We start from the raw sequence: 13,412 nt of genomic DNA on the forward strand, positions 1-13,412 counted from the left end.
CCTGTGCTTTACGTGGGATTAGTTTCCCCAGAGGATGGGGATGAGTTGATTGTGATTTTCAAAATCTAGTGTTTGGCTTTATTTTCCAGAAGTCTAGGGAAGTCTTCACACTGGTGGAAGCATGGTGATAGAGTAAGGTGAAGCAACAGAGACTGAGGTGCAGCTCAGCTTTGCCTCAATTCTTTTTTTTCTCTTTATGCTATTTTATTTTATTTTAATTTCATTTTATTTCTGCAGGTGCATCCAATGCTGGGAGAGTTTCCATCTGCCTTTTCCTTCCCTTTCTCTCTTATTCTCATCCCCTTTTCTTCACAGCAGTGAGTTATGGGAGTGTGACCTGAAACAGGCTCTCTGTTAATCTTCCAGCTCTTGGATCTTTTATTCCAGCTCTGAGAAGGAGGGGAGCACCTTATTTTGTGAAGCCTGATCACCCTGCTCCCCACTCCCATCTGGCCCTTGCTAAGTTCATGCCGACAGCTTTCCACATATTGGGAAGGGGAACAGCTGCCCTCAGTACCAGAACAAAATTCTGTTCCCTGTGTACAGTGCTACACACTGGAAGAAGGTGGACGAGAACAAAGGGGTCTCCTTTATCTCTGTTTCTTGGTCCACAGTATGTGATCCTATATTGTGCCAGTAGCGTAGATGAAAGATCACAGAGCCTCTTCGTTATTCCCTGGCCACCTCACAAAATGGCACAATCCAGCAAAAATATTATTTAGTAGCAAAATATATTTTAATTGAAAAATCATATTAAGTAACTGAATAAAAATGCCTACCAGGGACTTTCCAATTGACGGCAGAGTATGTACATTTTGTGAGAGTGGAGCAGCATCTGTTTAATATATTTTTATATAGAAAATACAGGTGTATTTAAAAATGGAAACATGTAAGAGAGTATGTCACAGAGGATAACAAAATATAACACAAAATAAGAAAGGTAAACCCCAAATAACAAGTTTTACTCAATGAAACAAGACCCAGCACCATGTTGGAATTTCTTTGCATCAGTTCCAGGATGCCCAGGATGCCCAGGAAGAGATGATCCTGCTTTGAGGAGAGCTGGTTGGTCGCACATTGGTTAAAACCCAGTCCTCCTTTTCCTGGAACAAAAAACAAAGAGATTCAACAGAAAAGACTGAACTGAGGAGGTGACAGCTCTGTGGAGGCTGATTAAAACAGGATTAGAAGTTTTAGACAGTGGATGATGTGTGATGTTGCTTGCATGGATGGAGGGCCTTTCTTGGAGAAGGGCAGGCTATGGAGCACAGATGTTGGCTTGCGAAAAGATGGAGGAATTGGCAGACCTGAATTTTATTCCTGGCTCTGTCACTAGTTTCCTATAGGGCAATCTTCTTACCTGTAGAATGAAGGCTTTGCATTTTGCAAACCTGAAGGTCTCTTACAGCATTAACAATCTATGATTTTTTACTTATGGAAGTTGCTTACAGCCATTTTCCTGAAGATGCACATGTTGCTCAGAAGAAACACAACCTCTTTCTTACAGATTAAACTATCTGCGAATAACAGCAGGTCAGTCTCACTTATCAGTAGAGCAGGTTACGGGTGGAAGGATTTTAATGGACGTCCCAATGCTGTTCTGCACCAGCTCTTGCTGATGCCTGGAATTTGCTCCATCTGCCAACAGCATTTATTGAACATTGATTTTTGTGCTTCTATTAAGTATGAGAGATAAAATCTTTAGGGTACTCAATTCCACGGGAGAAAGGAGATAGACAATTATTTATAAACATTTATCATTTTGACTTCTCAGAAAAGCTTTCTCTTCCTCCCATTTCAGGGAAATACACTCTATTTTTCTTCCTTCTGGGAATTTGCCAGCCTGATCTCAAGATAAAGGTTTTGCCAAATGAGGCTTCATGTTAGTAGACATAAGCCAACCTAGGATGGCAGCTGACTGTTCCATAGTGGGCCCTTGAATCAACCAGGACTAGTCAGTTCTTCTCCTGGATTTTTTGAACTGGGCCAGCACAGTTTACTGGATACTGTAGTATAACATGTAAAATGTGGGAGCATGAAGCTGTTGTTTCCTCCATGTGAACTCAACAGCTGAGAACAGTCACTCAACAGCAAGAAAGGATGGAGCAGATATGAGCCAGAGCATGAGAGGAGAAGGTTCAGGAGACTTTCAAGTCCTCAGTCTCATTTTCTTGATGCTAAAAGCCATTCTACATCTCTGGATTCCATACAGGGTCCTTCTATTGTGGTAACAAATTCTCTTCTCTGATTACGCTAGTTAGAGTTGCAATGAGATAGTCTAAAATGGGTGTCTTAGAAAAATCGGTCATAGTGAAGGAGGAGACATCTGCCTAGTCCCCTGGATAGAAAATGATCTTTTCTGGGATGTGGGCTATGCCTTTCTGCTTAATTTTTAATAATAATTCTTAGTTCCTTTATCAAATTTTTGCATTAAAAAATCTAGAATAGATTTTCTTTTCCTTATTAACAGGCTTTTTCCCTCCACAGGTAATCTAATATTTGCTCTTCCCCTGGTCAAGAAAGCTCCTATGGGAGTATTGATATTGAGGACCACACCACCTCTGGGTTTCTTTGCTTATCTGGAAGATGAAGAAGTTGAAATATGAAGTCTAAAATTCTAAGACTGTGATAAATATTTCCTTCTCCTTTTTGTCACTATCATTATTCCTTAGATCATTTTTTTCTCTCTCCTTTCCTTTTTCTCTCCTTGCTCCCAAGAAATTGATTCATTTGTTTTTCTTTTTCTTAAATTCTTTCAATTCTACTCTCAGGTAAAACAGTCACCTGTAATCTTGGAAGTTCATAAATATACCTGTACAGTCCAAATGTGCTCTCTGGGGGGTTCAATTTTCACTTGATTTTTCTTCTGCACAGATGACACAATATTGAGTTGATGTGAGGAAATTCATTGGCACAATACAGATTTTTTTTCTGTCAGTTAAGCTTGTATTTAAATAGATATTCATCTTTGCAAGCTGATATTCCAACCAAAATGAGAAAGGGAAATATTTTCACTTAGCTGAATTTCCCACTTTAAAAATTGAATATGGAAATATCCATTTTTAATGATTCTTACAGACAGAAATACATTATAAATTTAAGTGACATAATACAATGATACATATTGAAAGACAAAATAGAGCTGATTCATATCTCGACACTGAAATATTTGTGAGGACAATATTTTAATATTGAAAATATTTTATTAATGATATGTAATATGCCTAACATTTTCTGTGCTTTAAAAAAGTATAAATCTTGGGCCTCCCTGGTGGCCTAGGGGTTAAGTCCAGTGCTATCACTACTATGACTGAGTTCTATCCTCAGCCAGGGAGCTAATCAGCATATGGCACAGCAGACCTCTCCTGTCTTACCCGCAGCTCCCCTCAGCAGTGTATTTCAGTCAGTTTGCCTGTTCTGACCCCCACTCTGTCTCTGGTGAATCCTCTCAGTCCCTCCACCTCTGGCCTACACCCCAGTTCATCTATGCAAAAAAAAAAAAAAAATTAACAAAAAAGTTTAAATCTTGAGCGAAGAACAAAGCTGGACACTTCATGCTCTCTGATTTCAAACTACATTACAAAGCTGCAGTAATCAAGAGAGAATGGCATTGGCATAAAAACATGCACAAATCAATGGAACAGACTAGAAAGCCCAGAAATAACTGTATGCCTACATAGTAGCCCTCTTCTCAATGTGGAATATGTTCCAAGCTCCCTGGTAGATGCCTGAAAGATGCACATTGTACCAAACCCTAGATATACTATGTTTCCCCCCATACATACATAACCTATTACAAAGCTTAATTTTAATTAAGGCACAGTAAGAAATTAACAATAATATAGAACAATTACAACAACATACTATAACAACAGTTATATGAATATGGTTTCTCTCTCAAAATATCTTATTGTATGTAATATTTTTGGACCATGGTTGACTGCAGGTAACTGAAATTGTGGAAGGAAAAATTGCAGATAAATGGTGACCACTGTATATGCCAATTATGACAAAGGAGAAAAGAATATATAAAGGGGAAAGGATGGTCTCTTCAAGAAATGGTGCTGGGAAACTGCCATGTGTAAAAGAATGAAACTGGACCACTATCATGGTACAAAAAATTAACACAAAATGAATGAATGAAAAATGAAACTAAAACCACAATATTCCTAGAAAACAATATAGCCGCTAAGTTACTTGATGTTGATGTTGGTGATTTTTTTGTACTTGACACCAAAAGCAAAGCCAACAAAAGCAACAAATGGGACTATATCAACTAAAATGCTTCTACACAGTGAGCAAAATCAACAACAAAATGAAAAAGCAACATACTGAGTGGTAGAAAATATTTGCAAATCATATATCTGACAAGAAGTCAATATTCAAGACCTATAAAGAACTCATGCAATTCAATAGCAAAATCCAAACAATCCAATTAAAAAAAGGGTAGAAGAGTTGAAATAGACATTTTTTGAAAAAGATATACAGATGGCCAAGAGTTACATGAAAAAATGCTCAACATCACTAGTAACCATGGAAATGCAAATCAAAACCACAATGAGAATAACAAGTATTGGTGAGAATAACCTTTTAGAATAACAAGTATTGGTGAGGATGAGAAGAGGACACTGATACTATTGGTGGGAATGTAAATTGGCATAACACTACAGAAAACAGTATGGAAATGCCTCAAAAAATTAAAAGTAGAACCACCACATGATCCAGCAATTTGACCTCTGGGTATTTATCCAAAGAAAAATCCAAACAAAAAAACCCTAAAAGTTATAGTCATCTCATGTCATTGCAGTATTATTTGTAACAGTCAAGATATAGAACAACCTAAGAGTTCACTGATGGTTGAATGGTAAAGAAATTTTGGTGTATGTATACAATGGAATATTATTCAGTCATAAAAAAGAATGAAATCTTGCTATTTTATGAGTTGCTGGAACTTGAAAACATTATGCTAAGTGAAATACAAATCAGATAGAGAAAGGCAAATACTGTAAGAGCTCAATTATATGTGGAATATAAAAAGAAAACCAAACAAACTAAAAAACAGATATCAGACTGGTGTTTGACAGAGGCCAAAGAAGCAGGTTTGTTGAAATTGGTGAAAAGACACCAAAGGTACACATTTCTTGTTATAAAATTGATACATCATGAGGATGTAATGTACAACATGATGACTATAGTTAATTATACTAAAGCTGCTAAGAGTCAAGTTTTAAAATTTCTGATCACAAGAAAAAACTTGTAATTATGGATAGTAAGGTATCAATTAGATTTACTGTGATGAGTATGTCATGCCATATCTACAAATATTGTTGTCCAACTGAAACTAATGTTGCCTGTCCAATTTGACCTCCTGCCAAAAAAAAAAAATCTGAATTATTTTTAAATTATTTATCTTTCAATTTATTTTTGTGATCTTTTCTCAGCTATGTTATTTATCTGGTGAGAAATGAGAAAGAATTTGCCCACAACTTTTTACAAGGATCTTTTGTAGTCAAATAGAGAATATATACACTAAGAATATGAAACAAATGTTTTGACATTAAAATAAACATTTCTTCATCAAACTCAATACTACCTTTTATTGTAAAAGTAATCAAGGAAGCAATGAACATCAATAAAACATTATTATGATTATGGCTTTTTTTACATCCTTGCATATGAAGGACATAATCTGCTGTTCAAGGAGGCAGTTAAGTAACTTGTTTAACCCTTTTTTTCTGGTAGAAAAATATGGAATGCTTCACATATTTGAGTATCACACCTGTGCAGATGTCATAACCTTTCATGTATTGCTCCAATTTTAGTATATGTCCTGTCAAGTTCAGCACAAGATTATTTTTGACATAACACTGTTGTTTTTTTTTTTTATTTGTCGTTGCTTAACTAATGTTTCTTTGCGCTAGCTTTAGTTTGGATTTAGACAGTGTATCTCAAAATGGATATTTTTGGATGAAAAAATGCTCATTCTCAGATTAGAGATACCTTCTGGATCTTGGGACAACTTAACTTGAATTTCCAACTTTTCTATGATAGGTGAACATTAGCTTTGGCTTTTCTTACCTGGAACAGTCGTGTCCTGTCCAAGCCGAGAGACAATGACATCGGTTTGGTCTTACGCATTTTCCACCATTTAAGCAGGGAGACTGGCAAACGGCTGGGAGGAGAAATGCAAGTATTTATTTAATCAGTGCTTAGCAAGTCTGAAGATGTCCATGAAGGCAAGTAGAATAGGATTTGCCTCTGATTCCACGCTATTCACCACCATGGCTCACAGACTGATTATGCATCTCTGCCACTGTGCTTGGCCTCCTGTGGTGATGTGGAACTACCTCCCTTTTTCCTTCCAACCCAGGCAGTGTTTCATATTTTAAGCCCCCAGTTAAGTTCTACCTGCATTTGAAACCTTTGCTGATAACTTAAGGTTCATTGATTTTCTTTAATCTTTTTTTATCTTGCAAGCAATTTGACACAGACTGTTCTGTGCTATAAATTCTTCATACACTCAATTAGAGTGTAAATCTCCTGGAGCTAGAACTGAACTCTGATTGAGTTCTTATATCAGAAATGAACCTTATAGAATAAATCAGGCACATGGATTGTCAAAAATAACAAATGAATCAAAAGCCCTTTGTGCTTTCTAGGAAACTTGTTTCATGGCTTTTACCAGCTTTAATTGAAATTACAGAACCCAGAGGACAGTTCAAAATTAGCCCTAGATGAAACCCCGGTGAACACTAAAAGATAAACTATATAGACTAGTTTATAGACTAGTCTCATAACCAAATTCTTCATCAGCATCAATCTATTCATTCAAACATCTAAGGATGCTAAAAACCTATAAAGACTAACAGCAGCAAGATTAACATGTCAAAGGATAAGGAGAAACCTCCTATGGGAAGAAAATAAAATGCCTCTTTGGAAAAGGCTGAAATGAGAAACATTTCCACCTCATTATGTCAATCTCATTATAGCTTGGAAAGGTAGGCATCCTCAGATGAGAAATTCATCTTTGGTGAGAGATGGAAAAATGTTACTTTTTCAATCACTCATTCATAAAATTTTGGGGAAATGCCAGCAAATAGCAGGCACTTGATAAGCACTCATGGGAAGAGAGAGGACCAGAAGTGAAATTCCAATCTTTTGGTTCCCAGGGAGCTCTCCAGGTGAGTTAAGAGTAATGCATATATTAGTACTGGGGGTGGGGGGAAGGAAATTAGGACACACAGCAGGATTAAAAATAATAAAAGCACAACCCAATAATCTAAAACTAGTTCTCTATAGATTCTGCTTGCTCTATACATTGTGATATATATTATATATCATATATTGTAATATATATAAAAATTAATATATGTTACTGTTTCAGGAACATGTTGATTTAGTGGTGCCTGGCTGAACTAACAAATCAGTCACTATTTTTTCTTCCCTGTCCATTAGCTTGACATATCCCTCATAATATGAGTCCCCGCAGTATTCCATTCTGTGCCACCTTTTCCTACTTTGTGTCTTCTGCGTGGTCTTATTTTCCCCATGAATGTATTTCCATGCGATTTACATGTCTACTTTGAAGCATCTTCCAGCTACCTATCAGAGCTCGCCTGTGTGTTAGCAGTGTCTCAGACTCAGGCTATTCATACTTCCCCCCACTTTTCTCCATCTTCAGATCTGCTCCTCCTGGGCTGTTTATCTTGGTAAATGGCACCACCTTCCACTCTGGGAACCAAAATGGAAACATCAGCCCTGACTCCTTTGAGACCTTTATTCTCACAATAAATCTATAACCACGCAGCACTGATTTACCTCCTAACTTCTCTCAATTTCATCCCTTCTGGTTATCACTGCTTCCTACTTCATTACCTCTTGCCAATTCTGCTTTGGCAATTTTCTAACTAGTCTCTCCAAAGTCTTGCTTTCTGCCATATCCCATACTGTTGCCAAAGGAATTTTTCTAAAAGAAAATCTGGGGTCTCTCCAGTGGCACAGCGGGTTGAGCGCAGCGCTGTGAAGCTGTCCGCAGCCACTGCAGCGTGGGTTCCATTCCCGGCCGGCCGGGGAGAAAGCCACATGGCGTGGCAGACCTCTCCTGCCTTGCCCGCTGCTCCCCTCAACAAAGTCTTCAGTCCATCTGCCTGTTCTGCTCCATGCTCTGTCTCTGGAGAATTCTTTCACCTCTCACACCTCTGATGTGTACCCCGGTTCTTGTATAAATAAATCTTTTAAAAAAAGAAAATCTGATCACATGATTTTCCTACTTAAAATTTGCCAATGTTTCTTAATTTGGATCTGCCCATTTTTATAGCTTTATTTCCAATCCCATTTCTACATTTCTTTGGTTCTCTCTTGCTGAACACACCTGTATTACACCTCCATGCCTTTGGCAGGAATCATCTTGCGGTGACTTCTCCTGCTCTTCCTCTGACCCAGTGCTTGTGAAGCCTTTTCTGAGTGTCTATCCTAGGTGGGTTTACTCATTTTCACTGTTGTCATAGCAACAGTGAATTCAATTAGCCTCTATCTTTACGTGCTCTAGTTACCTATTTACACACCATTCTGATCTCTTCTAGATTAAATTCTGGAGGGCAGGCGCTCCTGTTTTATCCTCTTGTATATGCTTTGTACTCTCGGGGTATAAATAGGATATGTATTGGGGCAACTGTTATATTAAAAAGAAAGGGACACTATTAGGCTCCATGTAACTGAGCTTATTTTAGTTAGCAAGCTGAGGAGCTACAAGAAATACAAATCAATCAGCTCAGCTCAGCTTTATACTACACAGCTCTAATGTCTGTAGAAATGGAACGTTAGAATGTAGGACAGGTCTTGAGATAAGAAGAAACCAACAGGCCTTGCAGGTTGGAAAATGTTTAAATAGGTAGAGAGAAGAGGGCAACCATTAGCAAATGATGAGAGATGGGAGGGAGAAGGGACTTCTTGGGCGGTGACAAGGAAGCCATCGCTGCAGGGTGCAGGTATGGTTGGTAGGTTAGGAAAGCAGAATGATGAGGTGTGCAGAAACCAGCCTATGTAGCACCTTGGGAATCAGTCAGATGAATTAGGGCTCGATGTGGAGACAATAGGCAATCCGAGACATTTTAGGTTCTGAAATAGGGCAAAGACACAGCACAAGTGGTACACAATGTTAGTTTATAAACATAGAGGGGAAAGTCAACCAGTAAGCTCTGGGAGTGATCCCAAGAAGAGATCTTTTACTAGCTGGCGGCAGTGGAGGTACAGTAGGAGGCAAGGGATACTGTGTAGGAAGAGAGAAAGTGTGTTCATACTGATGACCTCCGCTGAAGCAGGGGAGAGACAAGGGTGCCACTTGTGGAGATGAGGTGGCTGGAAGGGACAAGGCTCGTTTGCAGGTGCTTTCAATATTGTACGCATGATAAATGTAGATAAATATCAAAGTTGATTTCTTATAAAGAAATTGTTATAGGGCAGCCCCGATATAAAATGGGGTGCCTGACTGTGGGTCCTCACCCGCGTGCTTAAAAGGACTTATTAATGTTTTACTGCAGGCACACGCAAAAGGTTAATAAAAGGTTTATTTACAAGGGAAGGGCAAATGAGGAAATGTACAGCTCAGGGAGAAAAGTGGGAGACAAAGTTTTAAATGTGTCTTACCCAATTTGCCGATTAGGAATTTCAAAATGGCACTTTGAGAGCTGGCCGCAAGCCAGGAGCTGTGAAGCCAGGAGGCGAGCGACAGAGCGAGAGAGCTCAAGGCCCATGTGTTTGGTTTTTATACCAACCCTGGCTGTTTAACTCCACCCTCAGGTCCCAGTCACCTTTCCTTTGGTGGTGACGGGATTTGTCTTTCCCAATGTCCTGATGGCTTTAGTCTGGAGTGGGGGTGGAGTCCACAAAGCCTGTATGGGATTAGCGCAGGACATTTTTTCCCCCTAACAAAATGTTATATCAATTATTTTAAGAGTTTCAAAAACATGCTTCAAATTTAGCCTCCAGTATATTTTTCCTTTTCTACATTCATGACATAGGTAAGTACACATCTGATTTTGCTTGTGACAGTAACTTTCTCATTTCCCAGGTTTAATTATTAATAGTCCCCCCCCCTTTTTAAAAAAGATTTATTTATACAAGAACTGAGGTACAGAAGCGAGGGAGGGTGAGAGAATTCACCAGAGACAGAGCGGGGAGCAGAACAGGCAGACGGACTGAAGACACTGCTGAGGGGAGCAGCTGGTGAGGCAGGAGAGGTCTGCTGCACCATATGGGATTTTCCCTGGCCGGCCGGGAATCGAACCAGTGCTGCAGAAGCTGCGGACAGCTTCACAGTGCGGTGCTCAACTTGCTGCACCACCGGGGAGGCCCAATAGTCCCCCTTTCACAATGTGCTAGTTGGAAACTAAATTACATGCTTATCCCAGACTGAGAACTCATGACAAGCACCAGTATCAGTAAGTGTTCTACTTTACATTTTGCCCCACAGGGGAGGTGGAACAGGTATTGTTTAACAGGAGGGATGGGTGTGTATGTGTGTATTATTTAGTATTACTTAATACTAAATAAACACAGCCAGTTCTATACTTTTTAATACTTGCCTAAGCATTTAGGTAAAGCAAAAAGTTAAAAACCTGTCATTTTAAAAATGATTGATTTGCTGGATATTTACTGAAAAACCTATCATAGGCAGGCACTATGCTAGGAACTGGGGAGACAGAAATCATGAAGATACAAGCCTTCCTTCAAGCAGCATATAACTTAGTGGGGCTGGGGAGAGGTCATTTGCTCAAGCATTTAAACAAATAACATAGTACAGTGGGGTAAAGGCTATACGTGAGATAAACAAAGTCCCTTAAGGGGACATATTTGTTTTCAGTCAAACCAAACAAGGTTGGGATTTTCTTTGGTGATAAGGAGCTATGTCTTGGATGAATTTTTTTCACTTTGACTTATGCTTATTTAGAGCCTTGTTTTTTTCTTAACAAGGTTAAAACTATTAATAATGGTTAACTTTCTAAATAATAGTTAAATTTTAGTAATTTAGCTTTATGGAAATTAAAAGAAATATTCTCCTGAATCTCTGCATAATATTTTCTCTACATCCTGCAAAACAGAGCAGATGACATGAGGAAAGCTGGCATGGGACTCGACTGGGATGCTCTTCTGGGGCACAGGAGCCTGAAAGGTGATGATGGGGCAGCGCACAGTTTAGACCGAGACGGCCGACCAAAGAGCCATCTTCAGGAGATCCTGAGAAACTAGTGCTCTGGGAATCTGAGTTCCTTTCAGCAGTGTCCTCTAAGGCTACACGAGCCCAGTCACCAAGAAAACCCAGCCCAAGAGGAAGCTCACCTGTATGACAGCGGGAGCCGGTCCAGCCAGGTGGGCAGTCACACTGATAAGGGGCCACACAGCGACCACCATTGAGACAGGGGAGAATGCATATGGCTAGAAAGGAGAGGAAAGGGATTTCAGCAAAGTACACACTCACATCCACAAGCTCAAAAACCACTTTCCAGGAGGACTAAAACCCTGTATGACCCACTGTTCTGTTTATCAGTCAGGATCACTGGGGAAAGAACCAGGAAAGCAGTAAGCCTGGACGCTCAGCCAGGTGGATGGGCTCCAGTGCCAGACGGGCTCTCTCAGTGAGGACACCCGGGAATCTGGGAAGTGCTCTGCGTTCTTCACAAACTAAGCAGAATGTTCTCCCCACATTACTGCTTCAGATTTCCATTACAAATTACATAAAATGCTCTAAGAGGGTTTGGCTGCCTGGAGGCACACTTCATCTTGGATGAAATGTGAGATGGGCTGTTCTGTGGGCTGTGTGGGTAACACTTGAGCGGTCATGGCCAACTTACCACTCCTCGGAGATGAGACCTGAACGAATCAGATCTCCCCCACATCCTCCATGGCAACCACTCCTTCTAGAAATTACTGGATTCTTTAAAGAGGCATAGTGTGCTTAAAAGGATTGAGACATTCCACTGCCTTGCTACTCAAAGTGTGGTTCTCAAACCAATAGTGTTGGCGTTACGTAGGAGCTGGCCAGAAATGAAGACTTCCAGGTCCCAAGCAGCTCTGCTGAACCACCACCTGCATGTTAACAGCCCCCCAGGTGTTTTGTAAGCACATGAAAGCCCTGTCTGATACAGGAGGGCAGTGTAGGGGCAGGAACGGAAATGGAGCAGGATCTCTATGATCCCATGCAGATGGGGTAAAGGAGTGAGTCCTTGGAGTCCTCAGTGGCTTTTGCAGGCTTTTATTGGGATTTACCAGGCACAAGGCAGGCAGGGGTGCCGGGGGCTGGGAGGCTGGCAGGTCCCCCAGCAAGTCCTCACTCTATCTGGGCTCTCTGGCATTCTCTCTGCTTCTCTTCTCTCGGCTTCTCTGCTGCTGCTGGCATCCCTGTGACACCGCCCTTAAAAGCTCAGTCTCAGCCCAGGTGAATCCCATCTACCTATGCCCACACCCTACTCCAGGTGCCCGCCATCAGGCATGCATTCAGGACCACAGGGTTCCATCATCTATCCTGATGGCGGGAGGGCAGAAAAGCCTGATACTTTTTACCTTACCCTACAGGCGGGCCATGTGGTTGGGTGTACCCCAGCATTGTTGGGGTTCCCCAGCATAAAGTTTCCTCAAGTACTTTGATTCTTAGCATCACAGCAGATCCAGTAGGGGAGCTCTCAGAAGGAGGGAATGAGTGGGAAGAGGAAGAAGAAAAACACAATTTTTTTTTATCATTGTGAGATTACTCTTGATGTGTAGTGAGCAGTCTCCATTTATTCTCAGTATGTCTCCATCATGTTTTCCTTTATAGTTACAGGGAAAAAAGTTTAAGAATTTCTTATAAAATGCCTGATCATTAGAAAAACTGATATCGTCCAAGGGTCATCACATGAATGACTCCTAGTGGTTTACATTACAACCTGCCTATGAAACATGAAACCATTTTATCCTCACATATATTTTACGATATTATAGAGTAAGACAAAAGTATCAGGCTTTTCTGCCCTCCCGCCATTAGGAGAGATGAGGGAACCCTGTGGTCCTGAATGCATGCCTGATGGCGGGCACCTGAAGCGGGTACACCTGGGCTGAGAGTCTGAGTTTATAAGGGTGGCGTCGCGGGGATGCCAGCAGAAGCCGAGAGAAGAAGAGAAGCCGAGAGAAGACCAGAGAGCCTAGATAGAGTGAGGATTTGCCTGCCAGCCTCCTGCCCCCCCCAGCACCCCTGCCTGCCGTATGCCTGGTAAATCTAAATAAAAGACCTGCAAAAGCCACTGAGGACTCTGACTCCTCCTTTACCCGGTCTGCTGGATCAGAGAACCTGCCCTGTGTCCTTCCTGCCCCCTACAGATATTGAAACATAGAAACACTTAAAAACCACTTGGTGGCATTCTGGAAGTTGAAATTCAAAT

The 13,412-nt window shown here is 40.6% G+C and overlaps 1 protein-coding gene across 1 annotated transcript in view; it reads right to left on the reverse strand.

Moving 5' to 3' along the window:
- Window positions 1–818: 818 nt before the first annotated feature.
- Window positions 819–13,412, reverse strand: part of SVEP1 (sushi, von Willebrand factor type A, EGF and pentraxin domain containing 1) — a 167,201-nt gene continuing 154,607 nt past the window's right edge. Inside the window, exons 46-48 of the mRNA XM_037491628.2 lie at window positions 11,338–11,433; window positions 6,079–6,172; window positions 819–1,103 (exon numbers count right to left, since the gene is read on the reverse strand). Coding sequence (XP_037347525.1) covers window positions 1,082–1,103; window positions 6,079–6,172; window positions 11,338–11,433 — 212 coding nt within the window. The 3' untranslated portion in view covers window positions 819–1,081. The remainder of the gene's footprint in view (window positions 1,104–6,078; window positions 6,173–11,337; window positions 11,434–13,412) is intronic.

Source organism: Talpa occidentalis, unplaced genomic scaffold (genome assembly GCF_014898055.3).
Source record: "Talpa occidentalis isolate TD23 unplaced genomic scaffold, MPIMG_talOcc4v2.1 talOcc4.7, whole genome shotgun sequence".
Taxonomy (NCBI): Eukaryota; Metazoa; Chordata; class Mammalia; order Eulipotyphla; family Talpidae; genus Talpa; species Talpa occidentalis.